The 24,998-nt window shown below is 47.3% G+C and overlaps 1 protein-coding gene across 4 annotated transcripts; it reads right to left on the bottom strand.

Annotated features, from left to right (window-relative positions):
• Nucleotides 1–308: 308 nt before the first annotated feature.
• nim1ka (NIM1 serine/threonine protein kinase a) lies at nucleotides 309–24,692 on the bottom strand. Of its 4 annotated transcripts, none has more exons than XM_060930633.1 (6): nucleotides 24,350–24,692; nucleotides 4,578–4,975; nucleotides 3,396–3,694; nucleotides 2,339–2,607; nucleotides 1,869–1,940; nucleotides 309–1,512 (listed from the first exon to the last, which is right to left on the bottom strand). In XM_060930633.1, exons 3-6 carry the CDS (start codon nucleotides 3,682–3,684, stop codon nucleotides 832–834), a joined length of 1,311 nt encoding a protein of 436 aa, XP_060786616.1. In that variant the 5' UTR covers nucleotides 3,685–3,694; nucleotides 4,578–4,975; nucleotides 24,350–24,692; the 3' UTR covers nucleotides 309–831. The 4 variants fall into 4 exon arrangements, with proteins under 4 accessions (XP_060786616.1, XP_060786617.1, XP_060786618.1 ...); XM_060930634.1 differs by having other exon boundaries at nucleotides 24,485–24,692; XM_060930635.1 differs by lacking the exon at nucleotides 24,350–24,692 and adding an exon at nucleotides 23,241–23,258.
• Nucleotides 24,693–24,998: the final 306 nt, after the last annotated feature.

The raw sequence follows: 24,998 nt of genomic DNA, 5'->3' as shown, positions 1-24,998 counted from the left end.
TTACGTTTAAAAATGGTGGATGACGTAAACTAGAAGAACAAAACAGCTTTTAATCAACAGAAATTTCTCACAGAGACTGAGGGGGAACCTACATGCACCAGTTTAGTCTTTGCTAATATAACCAGTTAGCTAATGTTAGCTAGCTTGCTAACAAATGTGGCTACTGGTTTTATTTACACAATATAACAGCTAGACTAACAGTAGTTCACTAGTTATTGAAATTGACTAACTAGTAATAAAAATACTCAAACTGCTGTGAGGGAACATTAGCTAACTAGTTAAAAAGCGAGTTAACCATAGTGCAGATTGTGTTCTTTTCATTTAAAACTGTTCTCCATTACTGAGTAGTTTTAAAATGAGTCACGTGTGGCAATCATGAACGTGACCCGATGACGTGAGACTGTAGCTGGTGTTCAGGTCGGCGTAGTGCTCTGTGGAACATTTTTATTTACAAAATATAATAATATAAAAACATTACGCTAGTCGATATGTAAATGTGGTGCTGCATTAACACCAACCTGCTGACTAGCTTCACTGGGTTTGCTAACGTTAGCGTTACCTCTCCAGCACTAGCTTTGTACTGTTATGTAGCTAACCAGGTTTATTAGCAAACTCGCAAACATCTACTAAAAACTACTGTGTCTTGCAATTGGTTAAAAAAGTGGAACCTAAGCTCCACCTGTGTTAATACAGCAACACCTGTTACTCGACAACGTTAACGAGTGCTGTGACCTTAACAAGTTTCATAATTTATAAAATAAAAACAAGTCCAGTTGCCTTGAAATGCATCTACTGACTGTAAAAAAATAAGAATTTATTTATTTCAGGACGTTACAAAATTGCGCAGAGTTTGGACGTGTGTCTGAGGCTCCTGTAGGCCTTTAGCCTCTCCTTCTTAGCCTCCTTAGCCTCGTTGACACTGTGCGTGACGAGCGGCATGCTTTCGAAGGCACGGCGCCGGTGTGCGCGGTGCAGCAGGATGCGGTAGACACCGGTCACTGAGCTCCTGCAGTCTTTGCCCTGGTTGTTGCGGATGTGTTCAATGGTGATGCCAAGCGCCTGCAAGCTGTTCCTCACCTCACACTCATCCTCCTCCAGATCCTCCGCCTCCGCGAGGTACAGCGGGTCCAGCTTAAACGGCTCCGTGGCTTTGGGGAAGTCGACGTTCTGCAGCCACTCGCTGCTCATCATCTGTTCCAGGCTGCAGCGCTCGGAGGGCTGCGGCTGCAGGATGTCGTGGATCAGCCGCTGGCACGGCTCAGGAACCCACTCCGGCACTGAGAACGCTCCGTCCAGGATGCAGCGCTTCAGTTTAGCCACAGTGTCGGCACGGAATGGCATGGTGCCCGACACCATGAAGAACAGCATCACGCCCAGAGCCCAGACGTCCACGTACACGCCCACGTAGCGCTCATCACGGAATAACTCGGGCGCCGCGTACGGTGGAGAACCACACAGCGTGCTGAGGGTCTCGTCACGCCGGCTCACCGTGCTGAAACCGAAATCACCCACCTGCAGAGTATCAGGCATCATGAGTGACGGATAAAATCTCAGCAGCGTTCATCATCTTCATGCTACAAACGTACACATTACAGATACAAAGCTCATACACATTTTTGTGTAAAATAAAACAAAAGGTTTAGCTGGACGTGAATTAGCAGCACAGCATAGTTAGCTAGTCAGGAGCAGGTGTACTTATTGCTAGCATGTCTTGCTAGCTTTTATCAGAGATGCTGTGATGCCAATTGTTAAAATATTCTGTTTCGAGACGGTTACTTGTTGATCTTTTTTCTTTATCGTGCAGTCTATAAAGCTCTGCAATCATCTAAAATGTCACCGTTAGTGCTGAATATTGATAAATCTCGCACCTTCACACACGTGCTGCAGGCAAAGAAGACGTTTTCAGCTTTCAGATCACGGTGGATGATGTTGTTGTCGTGCTGCGGGAGCAAGAAGAAATGTTTTGATGAAAAAAAGTACTTCAGTGTGTTGGGGAGACTGTAGGGGGCGCTAACTGGAAAAATACACAGAACGCTACGATCGCTAACAGAGCAATTATTTACAGATTAAACTGATTAACTTGGAGGATTCATTTACAAATAAAATTCACACTGTCGATTCAGAACTTCCAAAAAAATCCTGTCAAAATTCCAGGGAAGTCTGGCAACAGTGTGAAGTGGGCATGGCTTAATCTTCTATCTTGCAGTAATATGTCGTCTAACTTAAAACAAATCAGAAAAATACTAAACTACAGGTTAATAACTGCTAATTGTATTAACAGCTAACTTTGTCGTGTGACTCAACAGTGAGCGTGCCGATATTAAACTCCGTGACTCGCCATGTGTTTGACGGCAGAGAGGATCTGCGAGAAGACGATTTTGCTGTCGAGGTCGGACAGTTTTCCCTCCATGGTGATTTTGGTGTAGAGCTCGCCCCCTCCGGCATACTCCATCACCAGGTGCAGACGTGTCAGCGTCTCCACCACCTCGTACAGACGGATGATGTTGGGATGGTGGAGCTTCTCCATGCTGGAGATCTCACGAGACAGCAGCTTCTGGGTCTTCTGATCCAGTTTGGTCTTGTCCAGGATCTTAATGGCCACCTTATCTGTGGAGCAACACAGCAGCAGTGAGGGTTAATCACAGCCCTGTCACGGGTTAGCGGCGTTCTCTGGAACTAAACACCTTATGAGTTTATGCTAACCAGAGTTGGCTAGCCGCCAAATATCACAAGTGACTCTGACTTTGGGTCTCACAGTGGTGCAGTGGTTATTACTGTCGCCTCTCAGCAGGAAGGTTCTGGGTTTGAATCTGCCGCTGGACTGGGCTCCTTCTGTGTGGAGTTTGAGTGTTCTCTCCTCGTGTCTGTGTGGGTTTCCTCAGGGGTCTCCGGTTTCCTCCCACAGTCCAGACATGTGGATTCAGTCGACTGGTTACTCTAAACACCCCAGAGGTGCAAGTGTGAGTGTGATGGGTGTGAGTGTGATGGGTGTTTGTCTCTGTGTAGCTCTGTGATAGGCTGATGACCTGCCCTGATGACCCGCCCCTCACCTTTTCAGCACTATTTATCCAATCAGCTAGCTTGCTATGCATGTTAACGTTTCATTTACAATGCAGCTAGCTCCTACATATGATGTCGTCCTTGCTAGTGACTCTTCTGGGTAGCTTCTCAAACTACATGCTACCTTATGCTAGCTACGTTAACTGCTGCTAGCAGGTATTAACTAGGTACTGAACTGTTATTACAGGGGTTTATTTCCAGTGTTTATTTCCTGAGCAAGTGATCAGAGTGTTGTGAGATCAAATCCCAGGACCTTCAGAGAGCGACTTTTGCTGGTGTGAGACATGTAGCTACACCCTGACCCTCCACACGATGACATTAACCTGGTGTGGTACCTTTGGTGAGTGCATGGACCCCCAGTTTGACGTGAGAGAAGTTTCCACAGCCGATCTCTCCGCGGATCTTATAGAAACCGATGCGGCGGCCGATGGTGATCTCGCGCACTACTCTGTCGTCCTGACACATGTCCAGGTTGAGCTGCTCGAGTGGCGTGAGTCTGCGCTCTGGAACACCTTCATCATCTGTAAACATGTCCGAGCTGTCCTGCCCGGTACAGCGGGAGGAACTCCGAGGACGCACAGCCAACGGCACGCCCACATCGGCCGGGTACACAGCCGTCATCATGGCATCAGAGCTGGAGATGCACACCGAAACTACATATAACTCACCCTTATACATCATCATCATCACACAAACACTGCAGGGTAACACAACGGGAAGCGATAAACAGAAAGTCATCGCATACTTCATTTTAGTGAATCAGAGAGAACAAAAGACAACATTTCACAAACATGGACAACAGAAACATCACTCTCACCAAGGAGTCAAAAATAATGTGAATGAATCATTTCGAGTCGTTTACACACAGAAGTGAATCACTTGAGGAATCGTTTGAATTACTTTAGGAGTCATAAATGAAACTGAATCATTCATCTTGTGTTTGTTGTCTGCCAGAACTCAGTCTGTGGTAAATAAATAAATAAATGCTCCCGCTGATATGATTTAAAAAACCTCACTGACTGCAAACCGAGCTTGCTAAATGCTAGCCTGGTAGCCACTGAGGTGAATTTACTCGTTAGCTGGAATGAGCTAGCTGTGGTGTTCAGTGAAATTCAGTCCAGTTGTGTCCAGCAGCAGTAAATTAGCGATTCGACAAACACTGAGTCTAAAATAAACACATAACTCTGAAATAGATTTTTTTACAAGTGAAACTGTAAATATATTCACAGTGTGTTAAAACGTACAACATAAACAGTGTCATATTGGGATTAATGCTGTTCCTACTGAGCCCCAACACCCCGCCCCTCGACCCCATCACTTTCCTTATATGGTCACAGCTTCCTGTCGGTGTTTACTTTTTCTAGTCCTTGCATCCTGATTTGTTTGTTTAGTTTTAGTTCTGAACTGGAGCTACAATGCTAATGATGCTAACAGGTGATGGAAGCTGATGGCCACCAGTTTAGCGTCAGACTCATCTCCCTCTGTGGAGTGGTTTAAGAGGACAGAACATTTCTTACCTTTACATCACGTGTTGTCCTTCATCTGAGAGCACACACCGTGTGTGTATATATATATAATGTGTGCATTGTTGCCAGATACTGCTGACGTTTTCCAGCCCAAAATATGTTCAAAACCTGCGAAAATGCACTTGAAACCGCCCAATCTGGCAACAGTGTAGTGTGTGTAATGTGTGTGTGTCCGTCCCAGTCGGAATTATTTCAGAAATCCTCTTTGTTGTCTCCTGCGTGTTGTTCCGATGTGTGCGGCCATTTTTAGAGAGAAAAATGAGCACTCCTTCAGTCTTCCAGCATCCATTCATCCCTCCATCCTTCGGTTCCTCTCTCCTGGTGGATGACGGTGCACTGGATCCGTCCTCACTAATCCTCTCATGAATAAACAAAGTCCATCGTTTCCTCTGAAAGACAAAAAGAGGAGGGAGAGATGGAGGGATTCGCTCACTTCACTTCCTGTAAGGTCAAACTGAGGTCACGATCTTCAGGTATAAAGCAGGTCACATGGTTCATAACTTTGACAGATAGAGAAGCTGTGTGTGTGTTTACACTAATAAAGCATCTGATTCAAATCTGGAGGGTGATGAGGGCGCGCCGTATTTTCCTCTCCTGTGAGAGAGAGAGAGAGAGTGTGTGTGTGTGTGTGTGAGAGAGAGAGAGAGAGAGTGTGTGTGTGTGAGAGAGAGTGTGTGTGTGTGTGTGTGAGAGAGAGAGAGAGAGAGAGAGAGAGAGAGGTGTGTGTGAGAGAGAGAGAGGTGTGTGTGTGAGAGAGAGAGAGAGAGAGAGAGAGGTGTGTGTGAGAGAGAGAGAGAGAGAGAGAGAGAGGTGTGTGTGAGAGAGAGAGAGGTGTGTGTGTGAGAGAGAGAGAGAGAGTGTGTGTGTGTGTGTGAGAGAGAGAGAGAGAGAGAGAGAGAGAGAGAGAGAGAGAGAGAGGTGGTGTGTGCACGGGCACCACTCAAGAGGCAGTTAGTGTTTCTGAGTCAAACACTCCTAACCATGTCCCTTAAGAGCAGAGAACACACACACACACACACACACACACCGGCTTTCACTCATTAATGTTTGTATTTATACATATTTATGTTTGTGTGTGTGTTCAGTACACACTCTCTATACTCATGATACAATCTGCATTATCTGGGAGTGTAAATTTATAGTATGGAACATTTAATACTATAAAACTGAGCAGTGTGTATTTAAAGTGTGTGTGTGTGTTTTCACGAATGTGCTTTGACATCAATGGAACCGAAAATCAAAGTGATAAAATCATGAATATTCACACAGCGCAAACTTCAAACACACTGCAGCGCGCGTGTGTGTGTGTAAAGAACGAGCACTCTATTAAAGTAAATAGTAAAGCAAGACTCCTGAGATTATCCTCCCAATGGAACACACACACACACACACACACACACACACACACACACACAGAGTCAGATCTGGACTTAAACACTGCTGACCTGCGACAGATTTTAATGAGAAGGTGATTATGTTCTCTAGACACCAGCTTCGTTGCTTGGTGATGGTGACACACACAGAAAAGCCAAACCTTCGCTTCACTGCTTGCACATCACATGATCTGTTCAGGAAGAAACAAAAATATTGACTACAGCACCATCTGGTGGTGGAAAGTCTCCACTGCGCCACGTTGCGCACCATCATTTGGGCTTAAACAGAGCTCTACATCTCCACAGAATTTATTCCTGTCCAGTTCCTGCCCATCAGTCAGCTCTGCCCAATCACATGACAGCTTCCACCCGGGGGAGCATGAAGGCTAACATGTGCTTCCTCTGGGACGCGTGAACAGCTGCTCAAGCTGCATCACAGGGCGGAGTAACACACGCAGAGTAAAGCGCTATTCACCCTCTTCCACATACATGATACATGGTTGGCTCGTGTCACTTTGACTGACAGGGGAGAGACAGTATGCCCCTCCCATCCCACAGCCAGTTTAGCTCTCTTGGACCTCCAGTCACAGAGAGATATCTGGATTCGAAATCACAGCCTGCAGACAGCAGAGTTGTTAGGACTGGGACTGTTTTGGCCTCTAGAGGCCGCTGTTTTTTCCTTTTCTGGTCATGTTTGTTTTGGCCTCTAGAGGTCACCACTGTGTTCTGTGTTTTGTTTTTGTCTTATTGCCTGTTTCCTGCCCCGCCCTGTCCTTAATTAGTTTGTGTATTTATACCCCTGAGTTCAGTCCTCTTGTCACGGAGTCTTTGTGCTGTTATGTTTAGCTCGAGTTTCCTCTGTACCGTGTTCCTTGTCTTTTTGGTTTTGCACTTTGCTTTTCTTTTTGGACCTAGTATTTACTGTGTTTTTGGATCTTCTGAGCGTTGGTATTTTTGCCTTTTCTTTTCTGGTTTTTGGCTTTTGTTTTGTACTTTTGGATATTTTATTTTTCCCTTTGTCTTCTCAGCTTTGGATTATACTTTTTGTTTCTTTTGCCCTGGATTGTATATAGTGTATATAGTATAAATAAACTGTTTTTGCTACTTTCTACTTTAGCCTCACGCCTCTGCACTTGAGTCATTCCCCTGGTGGCCTAGTGGAGGTTTGCTGGATCATTACACCAGCGACCCGGATTCGATTCCTAGCAAAACCCTAACAGAAAGACTCCGTCATGACAGACTCAGCAGAGGCTGCTTCAACTGTCTACCCAGCCAACCTTCAGGGAATTATGGCAGCTTTGACACGCTTCGAAGCGACCATGGACGCTCATGGACATACGCTCACCAGCCAACGTGAGGCCCTTGCTCGCCACGAGGAACTGCTTCAGCAAATTGGGAAAACCCTGGCACAGCTGACACCTCTGCCTGCATCTCCTCATCCTGATCCGGCTCCTGCTCCTGCTCCAGTGCCTCCCGCCACGCTGTCTCCTTCACCTTGCGAACCCAGCCTTCCTGCACCACAGAGGTATGACAGCAAGCACGGTGAGTGCCGGGAGTTCCTTACCCAGTGCCAACTCACCTTTGAGCTCCAGCCTACCACCTACACTACGGATCGCCGCAAGATTGCCTTTGTGATAACCTTGTTAGCTGGTAAGGCACGAGCTTGGGCAATGGCCATCTGGCAAAGACAGGGACCCGAGTGTTCTGACTTCAAGCTATTTACAGAGGAGATGCTTCGGGCCTTCGATCAGGCAGACATCAGTAAAGATGCAGCCAGGAAGCTCATGTCTGTCCAATAGGAGGGAAGCATTGCAGACTACGCCATCTCGTTCCGGACCCTCGCAGCAGTAAGTGGATGGAACAAGACTGCCCTGGTGTCACCCTTCCACCATGGTCTGTCTGACCCCATCAAAGATGGTCTGGCTTCTATCGGATGCCCAAGTGACCTCGAAACTCTGATCTCACATTCTACTCGCCTTGACAACAGGATGAGAGAACGCCGCCAAGTCCTGAGCCTCCCCGGCCTCCCTGCCTCTACCTGGAGCCCGTCTACCTCCTCCAGTGACTGTCCAGAGCCCATGCAAGTTGGCCGTACTCGTCTCTCCGTAGCCGAGAGGGAGCGCAGAAGGAGGGACAAGTGCTGCATCTACTGTGGCAAGCCTGGTCACTTCCGAGCATCATGTCCCGAGCTCTTGGGAAAAGGACTGCCCCGTCCAGCTGAGGGAGGATTGTGACGGGGCCTACCCTCTCTCCCGGACTCCCTGGCTAAGGAATCTACATCCCGGTCTCCATCTCCTGGGGTGAGTCCATCCACTCTTGTCAAGCCTTGTTAGACTCAGGGGCGGCTGGAAACTTTATGGATATACACTTCGCCCAAAGCATCAATGTCCCGACTGCGCCTCTTGAAGTCCCACTGTCTGTGTCTGCCCTCGATGTTCAAGCGTTAGGTGATGGAAGAGTCACCCAAGTTACTTCTCCAGTCTTCCTCCAGTCTCAAGGTCACAAGGAAGAAATATCCCTGCACCTGATTCCTTCACCTGAGTTCCCAGTTATTCTAGGTCTTCCTTGGCTTACCCGCCACAACCCTCGTATAGACTGGGTCACTAGCCAGGTTGTAGAGTGGGGTCCTGCTTGCTATGCCTCTTGTCTGCTCTCTAGCTCTCCTGTGTCTCCTGCCGAGCCTCCCGATCTCACCGAGTTATCTCAAGTTCCCACAGAGTACTGGGATCTCAAGGAAGTTTTCAGTAAGAGCAGGGCCGTCGTTCTCCCTCCGCACCGTGCCTACGACTGTGCCATCGACTTGCTCCCTGGGACTACCCCTCCTCGTGGCAGACTGTTTTCCCTCTCTCAGCCAGAACGCAAGGCCATGGAGGAGTACATCAAGGAGGCCTTGGCCTCTGGGTTCATTCGACCCTCCACCTCACCCGCTGGTGCCGGCTTCTTCTTTGTCGGCAAGAAAGATGGGGGGCTCCGGCCATGTATTGATTATAGGGGCCTGAACAAGATCACCGTGCGCAACCGCTATCCCCTTCTGCTGATGTCCACAGCATTCGACCTGCTCCAAGGCACCACCATCTTCACCAAGTTGGACTTACGGAATGCATACCATCTCGTCCGTATCCGACAGGGAGACGAGTGGAAGACCGCCTTTAACACCCCGTCAGGACACTACGAGTACCAGGTCATGCCCTTCGGACTCACCAATGCACCAGCTGTTTTTCAGGCCCTTATCAATGACATCTTGAGGGATATGATTAATCAATACGTTTTCGTCTACCTCGACGACATCCTGATATTCTCCAAGACCTTACAGGAGCACCGCCACCATGTCCGCCAAGTCCTCCAGATACTCTTGCAGAATAATCTGTTTGCTAAAGCCCAGAAATGCGAGTTTCATGTCCCCGAGGTCTCCTTCCTGGGATTTATCGTACAAACAGGGCAACTCCAAATGGACCCAGCCAAGACCCTGGCCATCCGGGACTGGCCTACTCCCAAGTCCATTAAGGAGGTTCAGCGGTTCTTAGGATTCGCTAACTTCTACCGCAAGTTCATCAGGAACTTCAGCTCCGTAGCAGCACCTATGTCGGACCTCACCAAAAGGACTGGTGGTTCCTATGTCTGGTCCCCTCAGGCGGAAAAGGCGTTTAATGACCTCAAACACCGCTTTTGCATGGCACCTATTCTGGTTCTCCCGGACACCTCCCAACCATTCATCGTGGAGGTGGATGCCTCGGACAGTGGTGTTGGCGCGGTGCTCTCTCAATGCTCGGAAGGGAAGCTGCACCCCTCCACTTACTTCTCCCACTGCCTGAGCCCTGCGGAGTCCCGCTATGATGTGGGGGATCGGGAACTGCTAGCGGTTAAACGAGCCCTTGAGGAGTGGAGGCACTGGCTGGAGGGAGTGCAACATCCATTCCTGGTGTGGACGGACCATAAAAACCTGGAGTACCTCCAGCAAGCCAAGAGGCTGAACCCACGACAGGCTAGATGGGCTTTGTTTTTCAGCCGTTTTAATTTCATCCTATCATACCGCCCGGGCTCTAAGAACACCAAACCGGACGTGCTCTCCAGGCTGTTCTCACCCAACAACAGGGAGAGTGAAGTTGGGCCTATCACCCCTGTATCCCGGATTGTGGCTCCTGTCCGCTGGGGTATTGAGGAGACCGTTCGACAAGCTCAACGCCGGGACCCTGATCCTGGGACGAGGCCACCGGGCCTCCTGTACGTCCCTCATCAAGCCCGGGCCAAGGTTCTCCAGTGGGGTCACTCTTCCCCTCTCACCACCCACCCGGGAGCTCGGAGGACCCTGGACTTCCTGAAAAGATGCTTCTGGTGGCCTAACATGGAGAAGGAAGTAAGGTCATTCGTCCTGTCCTGTGAGGTCTGCACCAGAACCAAGAACCCGCGACAGCATCCCCAGGGTCTCCTGCATCCTCTGCCTATTCCCTGGCATCCCTGGTCCTACGTGGCGGTCGACTTCATCACGGGTCTCCCTGAGTCTCAAGGTAACACTGTCATTTTGGTCATTGTGGACAGATTCTCCAAGGCCTGCCGCTTTATACCACTGTGCAAACTCCCTTCTGCCCTTGACACTGCTAAATTGCTATTTAATCACGTCTTCCGAGTCTTTGGTCTTCCACAGGACATCGTCTCTGACCGGGGGCCCCAGTTCTCCTCCTGAGTGTGGCACGGCTTCTGCAAGCTCATCGGGGCCACTGCCAGCCTCTCCTCTGGGTTCCACCCCCAGTCCAATGGCCAGACGGAAAGGCTCAACCAAGACCTGGAAACCACCCTGTGAGGCCTGGCTATGGATAACCCGACATCATGGAGCACCTGGCTGCCATGGGCTGAGTACGCCCACAACACCCTGCAGTCATCGGCCACCAAGCTGTCGCCGTTCCAGTGCCAATTCGGGTTCCAGCCACCTCTGTTCCCGGACCAGGAGGAGGACGCTGGGGTGCCCTCGGTCAACCAATACGTGAGACGGTGTCGCAAGACCTGGAGCAAGGTCAGGAGGACACTCATCCAGACCTCCAGTACCAACCAGACTCAGGCCAACCGCCATAGGAGACCTGCCCACACTTTCCGCCCTGGGCAGCGGGTTTGGCTGTCCACCAAGGACCTTCCGCTGCGGGTGGAGAACCTCAAGCTTGCTCCTTGCTACATTGGCCCCTTCAAGGTTGTATGCAGAGTTAACCCTGTCTCCTACCAGCTCCAGTTACCACGTACGCTAAGGATTAACCCCACATTCCATGTTTCCCTGTTGCGACCCGTACTGACGTCCACGTATGCCCCTGCCTCTAGGAACCCCCCGCCCCCCTGCACCTTCCAGGGTCAGACTGTTTTCACCGTGCGCCGCCTGCTGGACTCCTGCCGGGTTCGCGGGGGTCTCCAATATCTTGTGGACTGGGAGGGCTATGGCCCTGAGGAGCGCTGCTGGGTCCCAGCTCGGGACATACTTGACAAAGAACTTTGTCGGGACTTCCATTTGGCCCATCCTGATCGTCCTGGGAACGTCAGGAGACGCTCCTGGGGGGGGGTCCTGTTAGGACTGGGACTGTTTTGGCCTCTAGAGGCTGCTGTTTTTTCCTTTTCTGGTCATGTTTGTTTTGGCCTCTAGAGGTCACCACTGTGTTCTGTGTTTTGTTTTTGTCTTATTGCCTGTGTCCTGCCCCACCCTGTCCTTAATTAGTTTGTGTATTTATACCCCTGAGTTCAGTCCTCTTGTCACTGAGTCTTTGTGCTGTTATGTTTAGCTCGAGTTTCCTCTGTACCGTGTTCCTTGTCTTTTTGGTTTTGCACTTTGCTTTGCTTTTTGGACCTAGTATTTACTGTGTTTTTGGATCTTCTGAGCATTGGTATTTTTGCCTTTTCTTTTCTGGTTTTTGGCTTTTGTTTTGTACTTTTGGATATTTTATTTTTCCCTTTGTCTTCTCAGCTTTGGATTATACTTTTTGTTTCTTTTGCCCTGGATTGTATATAGTGTATATAGCATAAATAAACTGTTTTTGCTACTTTCTACTTTCACCTCACACCTCTGCACTTGAGTCATTCCCCTGGTGGCCTAGTGGGGGTTTGCTGGATCATTACACCAGCGACCTGGGTTCGATTCCCAGCAAAACCCTAACAAGGGTGAAGGCTTTCTCCCCCTCAGGAGTGGATCCCAATGTCTTTATTTACATTCCTGTTTTCTGATTTTTTTAATGAAACATTTACAGTATCTCTCATCTCATTATCTCTAGCCGCTTTATCCTTCTACAGGGTCGCAGGCAAGCTGGAGCATATCCCAGCTGACTATGGGCGAAAGGCGGGGTACACCCTGGACAAGTCGCCAGGTCATCACAGGGCTGACACATAGACACAGACAACCATTCACACCTACGCTCAATATAGAGTCACCAGTTAACCTAACCTGCATGTCTTTGGACTGTGGGGGAAACCGGAGCACCCGGAGGAAACCCATGCGGACACGGGGAGAACATGCAAACTTCGCACAGAAAGGCCCTCGCCGGCCCCGGGGCTCGAACCCAGGACCTTCTTGCTGTGAGGCGACAGCGCTAACCACTACACCACCGTGCCGCCTACAGCATCTCTTATGTGTCAAAAACGCACCTCCATGTTTGAACACACCTCCACGTGTCAATCACGTGACCTTTCTGTAAGCATCACTGTCTGGTGTATTTGAATTATCACAGTCACTATCACACAATTTATCAGCCAAAAGATTACAGAGTGCCATGCGACATTATCAGAGCGTCTCCTGTGGAACCCTGGATCTGCTCCAGAGCACTGAGGTGATGAAGAAACACACAGCAGTGTGTTAAAGCACAGAGAAAGAGAGAGAGAGAGAGAGGGAAAGCACTCTGATGATCAGAGCCTTAAAGAAAATCAGAATCAGTGTCCTGGAGATGATGAGCTGCATAAAAAAAGCATCGTGCGCTGCCTTGTGTGTTCCTGATTAATCCTGCAGCCTTCAAAGCCGCTTTAATCTCCTGAACACTTTCTGTTCTACTCCTCGCACAAAGTCATCAAAGCTCCTGAACCTGACATGCCACATTAGCTTCATTAACATGGATGGGGTGCGATATCATGCCACGCCGACACCGATATCATCACGAATCCTATGTTCATACTAGCGGATGACGAATCGCTTGTAGTTTGTTGCTTGTGAGCGTGGCCTAGCCAGAGTATTTTATTAGCTTTGATGAGAAACAGTAATACATCACTTCTAAAGCTAATGAGTTAAACACAAATTAAATAGCGCACTAATCAGTGTGAAGATGATGTGTAACGTATGTGTTGTGCGCTCAGCTTCATTCTCAGGTTAGACTGGCAAAGCAAGCTAACTTTACTAGCGCCACACACTCACCAGAGACATGAACAATCCATGATACTTCCTTCCAAGCTTTATTTTTCTTCATAATGTCTCTGTACGCACGCACACACACACATTATATAATTTTTTTAACCTTCCCTTTAATAACACTTTTTAATCGTATGGAATCTGAGGATACGAATTGTTGCAGTTTTGCGATTGGAATTTTTATCCATTTTTGCTTGACACAAGACTTCAGCTGCTCAACAGTTCGTGGTCTCCATTGTCTGATTCTCCTCTTCACGATGCGCTGTACATCCTCAATAGGAGACAGATCTGGACTGGCAGCAAGCCAGTCAAGCACACGCACTCTGTCTACAAAGTCACGCTATTGTAGCCCGGGCAGAATGAGGCATGGCATCGTCCTGCTCAAATAAAAGTCTGGTTTTCCTGAAAACAAGTTGAAATGTGACTCATCTGACCACAGCACACGTGTAAGAGCCATTTTTGCATTTAAAGTCGAATTGTAATACGTGCTACAGGAGCTCCCTTACCCCCTAGTTCTTTTATTTTGAAAAGGACCCTTAGTTTGATAGAGTTGGATAGAGCCTTGAAGTTAAGATGGCCTCCGCTCACCTTGATCTCAGAAGCAGAGAACAAAGGAATTTGTTTGGAGACTAGTGGCATATAGTTATTTACAAGCCTTTGAATTTTGATATATTTAGTTTATTTTGATCTCTCCTTGGATATAGTTTGTACCTTTTTTTAACCACCTTGCCTACTGACCATTTTGTTTGGATTACGAGATTTGTTTGGAGCATTCTTTGTCCATTCAACTATCTGCCTGCTACCCTGTCTGCCTGCCTTGCTTGACATTCATCCATCTATCCATCCCTCTGTTATTGTTCATCTGAAAAGGTACAAGTTATACTTTAATTGAAAGCTTGTCAAAGAAGTGACCAAAGTCAATTTTGAAACGTGGCACAATAAATGGTAAAGAACTTTGACATCGGACTTATTTTTTGAATTGTCTGGAAAGCATGGAATCCTTTGTTGACTGCAATGGAAGCAATTGGAGTTTCTGAGTAAAGTTTTTGGAATTTAAGAAGCTTTTTGATCTTTTGAGAGTTTGCCTTTGAAAGTGGTTCACTATTGGAGTGCCCTATTGCTGAACTTGAATTTACTATTGGAGCAGATTACGATTTTGGTTCATGTTTTGAAGAGAATAAGAAAAATATACAACTGCTGTGCGGGATTTTTTAAAGAGTATTTATTTTGTGTATTGTGAACTGAGCTTAAATATGGCCAATGACAAATTTAATTCACTTTGCGCAACGCGCAGAGGGAAACTTGGGGTGTGTACACGCAGAATGAATGAACTGAAGGAATCACTGGAGAGTAGAAACATTGAAGCTGTTAACACAGGCCTTGAACAGTTAAATGTGGCATTGAATGATTTTAAAGATGTTCATCAATCTGTGCAAGTGTTACTTGATGAAGATGAAAGGAGAAGTGATAACAATTGGTATGAAGCAAAGATGTAAACATTTCTAAACATTTTTGAAGGAGGTAGACATGTGGAAAAGTGCTCAAAGTGAATGAATTTCAGCCTGTGGTTACTCCTCTAGACAGCATATCCAATGCGTCAGCCAGTAGGATAGGACCTACATGTTCTACCAGTACTGCCTCCAAGTCGTCTTCGGTGTCTTCTGCTTGCCTGAAAGCTGAAGCTGAAAAGGCAGCCCTTCTGCAACGTACCGCAGCACGTCAGAAAAAACACGACTTGCAAAGGAAACAAATTGAAGTTCAAAATGCAATGGAAAGAGTTGAACTTGAAACAGAGCTGGCTGCAGCCGATGCTAAAATACAGGTTTACAGAGCATCAGTACTCAACTAATGAGCTCCAAACTCGCATCAACAGAGCTTTTAGAAATGCCAGGAGATGCCATGAATGTATATCTGGAGAGTCAGTATAAAAGGGAGATCTTCATCCAGAACCATCACCTGTGGAATATGCCCAAATTTCTATCGTTCCCAAAACTCCACTGCAAAGAGCCTTAGTACAGGACGTAAGACCACAGAGGTCCGACCGGGGTGTTCGAACGATGCAACTGAATCAGACCAGTCAAGCTGCTGCAGGCGCTTCCCAACCGCTTGCACCCTCAAACAACAATAACATGGGTGATATAGCTGATCTTATTGTGCAGCAGCAAAGGATGAATTCACTTCTAACTAGAGATCTGACTGTATTCAATGGAGAACCTCTCAATTTCAGACCATTCATACAAGCCTTTGAACACCGCATCAGTAATACCATCAGTAGCCAAGACAGGCTTTATTACCTCGAACAGTTCACCTCTGGCCAGCCGAAGGAGTTGATCAGAAGCTGTCTTCATATGGGTGCAGATGGGGCTATGCAGAGGCAAAGAGGCTACTGGAAGTTTATTTTGGAGATGAGTTCAAGATAAGTGCTTACATAGACAAAGCCTTAAGTTGGGACAACATTCCATCAGACAATGGTGAGGCTCTACAGAGTTATGCTCTCTTCCTGCATGGCTGTTGCAATCTATTGCGCACTTTAAGGTACATGGATGAATTAAATCTACCATCAAATCTGAGACTGCTTGTCTCCAAGGTGTCTTACAAAGTGAAAGAAAAAAGGGAGAATGCATGCTTATGATATAAGGGAAAGAACAGGAGCAAGGGCCACATTTGGAGATCTCGTTCATTTCTTGGAAAGACAGGCCAGGATTCTGCAAGATCCCATTTTTGGAAGCCTTCAAGATATTCCAGCATCTAAAAGACCATCAAGGGCAACCATCAACATCGGTAAGCCCATTCCGAGTCCCAGACAGAAGAGCAAAGAGGCCAGCTTCGCCACAACTGTAGCAGTGGTACCTGAGAACACTGCAGGACATTCTACTACAGAGAATGTTGTGCAAGTGTCCAAAGTGCCCATTCTGTCAAAACTCTGTCCTGTCTGTGATAAGCATGAGATTACGTCATGTCAAGAATTGCTAAAAAGGTCTCATAATGCAAGAGTTGATCTTTTAAAGACTAAAGGTATTTGCTTTGGTTGTCTGATTAAAGGGCACATGAGCCGAAATTGTAAAAACAGGCAAACATGTTGTGTGTGCTCTAAACACCACCCCAATATTTTACACATCACAGAATGAAATGAAAGGCCAGAATTCTTCAGGTGACTCAGGCAAAGATCTTGGAAAGACGGTGAACAGTGGCCTAGTTTCGCTGAAAGCAGAGGCGTTTGATAATAGTGATGAGCACTGCACTCTTTCAATTGTCCCAGTCCAAGTCAAACTGGAGAACTCAAACCACACAATACAGACATATGCTTTCCTTGACCCAGGGAGCTCCACAACATTTTGCACAGATCAGCTCAGAAGAAGGTTGAATGCAATGGGCAAACAACAACAAATACTTCTACGCACGATGGGACAAAAGAAAGCTGTTAACAGCCTGGTTGTCAGGGGCCTGGAAGTTTGTGCACTGGAAGGAAAGGCCTTTATAGAATTGCCTGAAACTTATACTCAGCAGGAAATTCCAGTTACCAAGAAACAGATCCCTACACAAGATGAACTAGCAAAATGGCCTTATCTTCAGGATGTTCAGATTCCCAGCATTGATGCAGGAGTTGACTTGCTCATAGGTATAAATGCACCTAAATTGATGGAGCCTTGGAGAGTCATAAATAGCCAGGATAATGGACCCTTTGCTATCAAGACTCTCATAGGTTGGGTGGTGAATGGACTTCTCCATGGTGAAGATGCATGCACCAATAAGCAAGGTCATAGGCGTGTTCATGTGCATCGTATTTCCGTTGATAAATTGAGTGAGCTTCTGATCCAGCAATATAACCATGATTTCCCAGAGAAAAGGTTTGACGAAAAGAAACAAATGTCAGTAGAAGACTGTAAATTCATGCAGATTATGGACAGTGGACATTATCAGTTGCCTTTACTATTCAAGAAGGACAACCTCACAATGCCAAACAACCATCACCTGGCAGAACAAAGAACATTATCATTGAAGAAAAAGTTTCAGAGAAACGGTGATTTTCACAAAGAATACAGGGCCTTTATGGAAACGGTCATCTCTAGTGGGCATGCTGAGCTTGTACCCCAAGACCAGCTGACTCAAGAAGAAGGAAAGGTGTGGTACATACCACATCATGGTGTGTTTCACCCAAAGAAGGGGAGCTTGCATGTAGTATTTGACTGCTCTGCGGGTTATCAGGGGACCTCACTAAATATCGAGCTTCCTTCAAGGTCCGAACCTCACGAACATCTTGATTGGAGTTTTAGTCCGCTTTCGTCAAGGCAGAATTGTCATCATGGCAGACGTGGAGAAAATGTACCACCAAGTGAAAATCTCGCCTCGTCATGTCAACTTCCTTTGTTTCCTTTGGTGGCCAGATGGCGACATCACTCAGCCACTGAAGGAATACAGAATGATTTTGCATCTTTTCGGTGCAACATCATCAGCCAGCTCAGCAAGCTACGCATTAAGAAGGACAGCTGAGGATAACAAAGGGTGCTTCTCAGCTGAAGTAACAAGCACAGTTAAGAACAACTTTTATGTAGATGACTTGCTGAAGGCTGTTGACACAGAGAGCCATGCCATCAAGCTCTGCGAGGAGTTGAAGTTACTCGGTGCAACTGGGGGGTTCAAATTAACTAAATGGATAAGTAACAACAAGGCTGTTCTAGCCTCCATCCCAGAGCCTGAAAGGGCAAAGGATGTAAAAAATCTTGACCTTGACATTGAGGATCTGCCCATTGAGAGAGCGCTGGGTGTGCAATGGTGTGTCAAAGACGATGTATTCATGTTCCAGGTAACCATCAAAGAGCATCCAACCAGTAGACGTGGAATTCTCTCCATGGTCAGCTCCATATATAATCCACTTGGGTTCCTCGCACCCATCACCTTTCCTGCAAAATGCATTCTACAGGAGTTATGCAAGCAGAACATTGGATGGGATGAGGAGTTGCCAGAGATCCATGTCCAATCCTGGAAATGATGGTGGCAAGATCTTTCAAGAGTGAAAGAGTTCAAGGTCAGTCGCTGTTTGGTCCCAGCCACTTTTGGAAGTGTCAAGGCAGCCCAGATGCACCACTTCTGTGATGCCAGTGACATTGGGTATGGCACAATTACCTATCTGAGGCTGACAAGTTGCAGCAACAGGGTTCACATCACCTTTCTAATGGGAAAGGCCCGTGTTGCCCCATTGAAACTGATGACTACACCAAGGATGGAGCTCACTGCTGCTGTTCTTGCAGTACGTATGGACGAGATGCTATCTGAGGAGATGCATATGGAATTGGAAAGGTCTCTATTCTGGACAAATAGCATGACTGTTTTGAGGTACATATGGAATGAAAGCAGAAGATTTCAGACCTTTGTAGCCAACTACCTTAACGTCATCCGAAGTACATCAGAGGTGTCTCAGTGGAAATACATGGGCACAAAATTGAACCCTGCTGATTGCGCCTCTCGGGGACTGCAAATTGAAACCTTTCTGAAAAGACAGACCTGTATCAGCGGTCTGGATTTCTTAAAGGAATCACCTGATTGCTGGCCTGACCCTCCATCTGAACTTGTCCTCTCTCCAGAAGATCCTGAGTTAAGAAAGGTTGTTACAGTGAACATTGCTGTAAAGGACAGCTATGATGTCACTACTTACCTGATGAATTACTTCTCAATATGGATGAAGCTGAAGAAAACCATGGCATGGTTCCTCAGGTTGAAGCCCATTCTTTTAGAACTGGCCAGGAAACGCCAGGCAGGGATGGATCAAAGCAGGTATACAGTGGTAACAAAAAAGGAAAATGAGAAAACTGGTCCATATGTGTTATCAGGGGCGGCACGGTGGTGTAGTGGTTAGCGCTGTCGCCTCACAGCAAGAAGGTCCTGGGTTCGAGCCCCGGGGCTGGCGGGGGCCTTTCTGTGTGGAGTTTGCATGTTCTCCCCGTGTCCGTGTGGGTTTCCTCCGGGTGCTCCGGTTTCCCCCACAGTCCAAAGACATGCAGGTTAGGTTAACTGGTGACTCTAAATTGAGCGTAGGTGTGAATGTGAGTGTGAATGGCTGTCTGTGTCTATGTGTCAGCCCTGTGATGACCTGGCGACTTGTCCAGGGTGTACCCCGCCTTTCGCCCGTAGTCAGCTGGGATAGGCTCCGGCTTGCCTGCGACCCTGTAGAAGGATAAAGCGGCTAGAGATAATGAGATGAGATGAGATGTGTTATCAGTGATATGGAACATGCAGAGATGGCTCTTGTGCAGTTTTGCCAGAGGCAGGGATTTCCACAAGAAATGGCTTGCCTACGGAAAGGCTGGCAATACATAAGCAGAAACGGCTCCATCTACAGGCTAGACCCTTTCCTAGACTCTGTCACCTTAAGGATTGGTGGCCGCTTGAGAAAAATGGCCATGCCTACTGAACAAAAGCATCCTTCAATTCTACCTAAGGACCATCATGTTTCCAAACTGTTACTTCGCCACATCCATCAAGAAGTTGGACACAGTGGAAGGAATTTTATGGTCTCCAAGCTTAGACAAAGATATTGGATTCCCTGTGCCAACGCTCTTGCCAGAAAGATAATTCATGAGTGCACTACATGCAGAAAAGTCTATTCAAATTCTGGTGAATAGAAGATGGCAGACCTTCCTGTTGACAGGCTGACCTTTGACCTACCACCCTTTACTCATGTAGGGGTTGATTATTTTGGGCCACTGGAAGTAAAACCAGGCCGTAGCTTTGTGAAGCGCTATGGAGTGATTTTTACATGCCTTGTCAGCCGTGCTATACATCTGGAGGTTGCACAATTGCTTGATACTGACTCCTGTATACATGCATTCAGATGCTTCATCGCTAGAAGAGGGCAAGTGTCTGAGTTGCGGTCTGACAATGGAACAAACCTTGTCTCAACTGAAAAGGAATTGAAAGAAGCTTTGAAATCCTGGTACTTGCAACAGATAGAACAAAGTCTACTCCAAAAGGGAGTGAAATGGACCTTTAATCCTCCCCATGGTGCACTTCATGGTGGGATATGGGAGAGACTCATTCGCATGGTTAAGAGAATACTACAGTCCGTGACCAGCCACCAGTATCTGGATGATGAAGGCCTTCAGACAGTGATGTGAGATTGAGGGCATTCTTAATAGCCGTCCACTCACAACGGTCTCTGATGATCCGAATGATTTAGAGCCACTAACACCTAACCATCTCTTACAGCTTAAGGTTCAGCCTGTCTTACCTCCAGGGTTGTTTGTAAAGGAAGACTTGTATGTGAGGCGCTGCTGGAGGCAAATACAGTACATTGCCGACCTATTCTAGAAGCGTTGGATCCGAGAATATCTCCCCCTTTTGCAGATGCGGCAAAAATGGACTTGCGTCAAATGCAACTTCCAACGGGGAGACATTGTACTTGTAGCAGATGCCATGGCACCACGAGGATCATGGCTGTTGGCCATAGTTACTGAAGCCCTCCCTGATTCTAAAGGCTTGGTTCGCAGTGTACGACTTCAGACCAAAACAAGCCAGCTTAAGAGACCTGTTAACAAGATTTGCTGGCCTTCTACCAGCAAGCAACCTAAAGCTGAATAAATCTGTATGAACTTGCACGCGCACACACGCGCACACGCATGCACTGATTCTTTGCATACAGTAGATTTTGTATAGTACATGGCTCTTTAGAAAATTTACATTTTTGTTTTGTTTTAGCTTGCTTCCCGTGGTAGCTATAAGGGGCGGGCCATGTAAGAGCCATTTTTTAGTTTAAAGTCGAATTGTAATACGTGCTACAGGAGCTCCCTTACCCCCTAGTTCTTTTATTTTGAAAAGGACTCTTAGTTTGATAGAGTTGGATAGAGCCTTGAAGTTAAGATGGCCACCGCTCACCTTGATCTCAGAAGCAGAGAACAAAGGAATTTGTTTGGAGACTAGTAGCATATAGTTCTTTACAAGCCTTTGAATTTTGATCTCTCCTTGGATATACTTTGTACCTTTTTTTAACCACCTTGCCTACTGACCATTTTGTTTGGAGCATTCTTTGTCCATTCAACTATCTGCCTGCTACCCTGTCTGCCTGCCTCGCTTGACATTCATCCGTCTATCCATCCCTCTGTTATCGTCCATCTGAAAAGGTACAAGTTATACTTTAATTGAAAGCTTGTCAAAGAAGTGGCCAAAGTCAATTTTGAAACGTGGCACAACATCACGTTTCCACTGTCTTTCGGTCCATCTCAGATGAGTTCCAGCCCAGAGAAATCGGTGGCGTTTCTGTAGAATTGATGAATGTCTTCCTCCTTGTGTAATACAGTTGCAGGTTGGATTTCTGGATGCAGCAGCAGACTGTGTTAAGTGACAACGGTTTTCTGAAGTCCTCACGAGCCCATGGGGCTGTATCGCTCACATTAGCATGACGACTTCTCAGGCAGTGCCTTATTCTGCCCCTGTCCCACTTTATTTATTTATTTTTTTGAGTGTGCTGCATCATCAAATTCTAACTTTGTTTATTTTTACAAAGTACAATGAAGTCGGTCGGTAAAACTATTGAAAACCTTTTCTTTGTACTTTAGTCAGTTAAATAAAGGTTCACATGAAGTAACAAATCGCAGATTTTTTTTTTTGCATTTTGGAAAATATCCCAACTTTTCTGGAAATGGAGTTTGTGTTTAGTGCATGAAATATGTAGTGTACAGACGCTCACTGGCCACGTTATTAGGAATACCCCTACATATCCCCCCCTGCAGTTCTCTAATCAGCCAATCACACGACAGCAGCACGATGCATCAAATCCCACAGATACAAATCAGGAGCTTCAGTTAATGTTCAAACATCAGAATATGAGAAACCGTGATCTCACAGTGTGACTTTCTCTCACTGTGGTATGGGTGTTGGTTTGATCCAGATGGACTGGTTTGAGTATTTCAGAAGCTGCTGATCTCCTGGGGTTTTCACACACAACAGTCTCTAGAGTTTACACAGAATGGTGCAGAAAACAAAAAACACTGAGTGAGTGAGCGGCAGTTCTGTGGGTGGAAACAGACTATGAAAAGCATCTCTGCAACAGCAGAACACCACATTGGGTTCCTGCAGCCAAGAACAGGGATCTTAGAATCAGGAACAAGTTCCTAATAAAGTGCCCGGGGTGTGTGTGTGTGTAGTATATGGAGTAAATAGTGTATTGAATATAAAATACATTATAGTGTGTGTCGTGTATATTTCCATCAGTACGGCGGCTCACTGGGACAAACACTGATGTACAGCAGCAGAAAAACATAAAACCGCTCTCTCTCTCTCTCTCTCTCTCTCTCTGTGTGATGATGAAGCCGCTCACCCCGCTCTCCCTCTCTGTGTGATGAAGCCGCTCACCCCGCTCTCCCTCTCTGTGTGATGATGAAGCCGCTCACCCCGCTCCCTCTCTGTGTGATGATGAAGCCGCTCACCCCGCTCTCCCTCTCTCTCTCTGTGATGAAGCCGCTCACCCCGCTCTCCCTCTCTCTCTGTGATGAAGCTGCTCACCCCGCTCTCTCTCTCTCTCTGTGTGATGATGATGAAGCCGCTCACCCCGCTCTCCCTCTCTCTCTGTGTGATGATGAAGCCGCTCTCCCTCTCTCTCTGTGTGATGATGAAGCCGCTCACCCCGCTCTCTCTCTCTCTGTGTGATGATGAAGCCGCTCACCCCGCTCTCCTTCTCTCTCTCTCTGTGATGATGAAGCCGCTCACCCCGCTCTCTCTCTCTCTGTGTGATGATGAAGCCGCTCACCCCGCTCTCTCTCTCTCTCTCTCTCTCTCTGTGTGATGATGATGAAGCCGCTCACCCCGCTCTCCCTCTCTCTCTCTGTGTGATGATGAAGCCGCTCACCCCGCTCTCTCTCTCTCTGTGTGATGATGAAGCTGCTCACCCCGCTCTCTCTCTCTCTGTGTGATGATGAAGCCGCTCACCCCACTCTCTCTCTCTGTGATAATGAAGCCGCTCACCCCGCTCTCCCTCTCTCTCTCTGTGATGAAGCCGCTCACCCCGCTCTCCCTCTCTCTCTGTGTGATGATGAAGCCGCTCACCCCGCTCTCTCTCTCTCTCTCTCTGCGTGTGAGGATGATGAAGCCGCTCACCCCGCTCTTTCTCTCCGTGTGTGATGATGATGAAGCCGCTCACCCCGCTCTCCCTGTGTGTGATGATGAAGCCACTCACCCCGCTCTCTCTCTCTCTCTGTGTGTGATGATGAAGCCGCTCACCCCGCTCTCTCTCTCTCTGTGTGATGATGATGAAGCCGCTCACCCCGCTCTCCCTCTCTCTCTGTGTGATGATGAAGCCGCTCACCCCGCTCTCCCTCTCTCTCTGTGTGATGATGAAGCCGCTCACCCCGCTCTCTCTCTCTCTCTCTCTGCGTGTGTGAGGATGATGAAGCCGCTCACCCCGCTCTTTCTCTCCGTGTGTGATGATGATGAAGCCGCTCACCCCGCTCTCCCTGTGTGTGATGATGAAGCCACTCACCCCGCTCTCTCTCTCTCTCTGTGTGTGATGATGAAGCCGCTCACCCCGCTCTCTCTCTCTCTGTGTGATGATGAAGCCGCTCACCCCGCTCTCTCTCTCTCTCTGTGTGATGATGAAGCCGCTCACCCCGCTCTCTCTCTCTCTGTGTGATGATGATGAAGACCCCGCTCTCTCTCTCTGATGATGAAGAAGCCGCTCACCCCGCTCTCTCTCCCTCTCTGTGATGAAGACGTTCACCCCGCTCTCTCTCTCCCTCTCTGTGATGATGAAGACGCTCACCCCGCTCTCTCTCTCTCTCTCTCTCCCTCTGTGTGATGATGAAGCCGCTCACCCCGCTCTCTCTCTGTGATGATGAAGACCCCGCTCTCTCTCTCTCTCTCTCTCTCTGTGATGAAGACCCCGCTCTCTCTCTCTCTGTGTGATGATGAAGCCGCTCACCCCGCTCTCTCCCTCTGTGATGAAGACCCTGCTCTCTCTCTTTCTCTCTCTCTGATGATGATGAAGACGCTCACCCTGCTCTCTCTCTCTCTCTCTCTCTCTGTGTGATGAAGCTGCTCACCCCGCTCTCTCTCTCTGTGATGAAGACCCCGCTGTCTCTCTCTCTCTCTGATGATGATGAAGCTGCTCACCCCACTCTCTCTTTCTGTGATGAAGACCCCACTCTCTCTCTCTGTGTGATGATGAAGCCGCTCACCCCACTCTCTCTCTCTGTGATGATGATGAAGACCCCGCTCTCTCTCTCTCTCTCTCTGATGATGAAGCTCCACACTGACAGCGGCTTCTGACCAACGACGGCCACGGAAAGGGGCGGGGCTAGTGATCTACTCAGACCAATGAGATTGCTGAAGCCGCTGAGCCATTAAAGTCCCGCCTTTGTGTCACTTCTCACCAGCAGGTGGCGCCACACTAAGGACAGGAATGTGACCATTTTTCTCCACAATTTTAAATTGCAATTTACAATTAGTGTACAATTTTACAATTTAATTTTCTCTTCGTTTACTTTTCCTTATTTTTCACAATTTAATAAGACTAATTCAAATTGTTTTAAACCATCTTAAATTTATTAAAAGCAAATAATTGATATATTTAAATGATTTTTTTAAACACGACAGTATTTTATCACTTTAGAATTTAAAAAGTATATATTTTTAAAAATCAGTTTTTAATCCATTTATAGATTTGAATGTTTTTTTTATTCTGAGAATAAT

The sequence above is a fragment of the Neoarius graeffei genome, chromosome 10 (genome assembly GCF_027579695.1).
Source record: "Neoarius graeffei isolate fNeoGra1 chromosome 10, fNeoGra1.pri, whole genome shotgun sequence".
Classification (NCBI taxonomy): Eukaryota; Metazoa; Chordata; class Actinopteri; order Siluriformes; family Ariidae; genus Neoarius; species Neoarius graeffei.
Note: the sequence above shows the minus strand (reverse complement) of the source record. Positions and strands in the feature narration are given on the sequence as shown.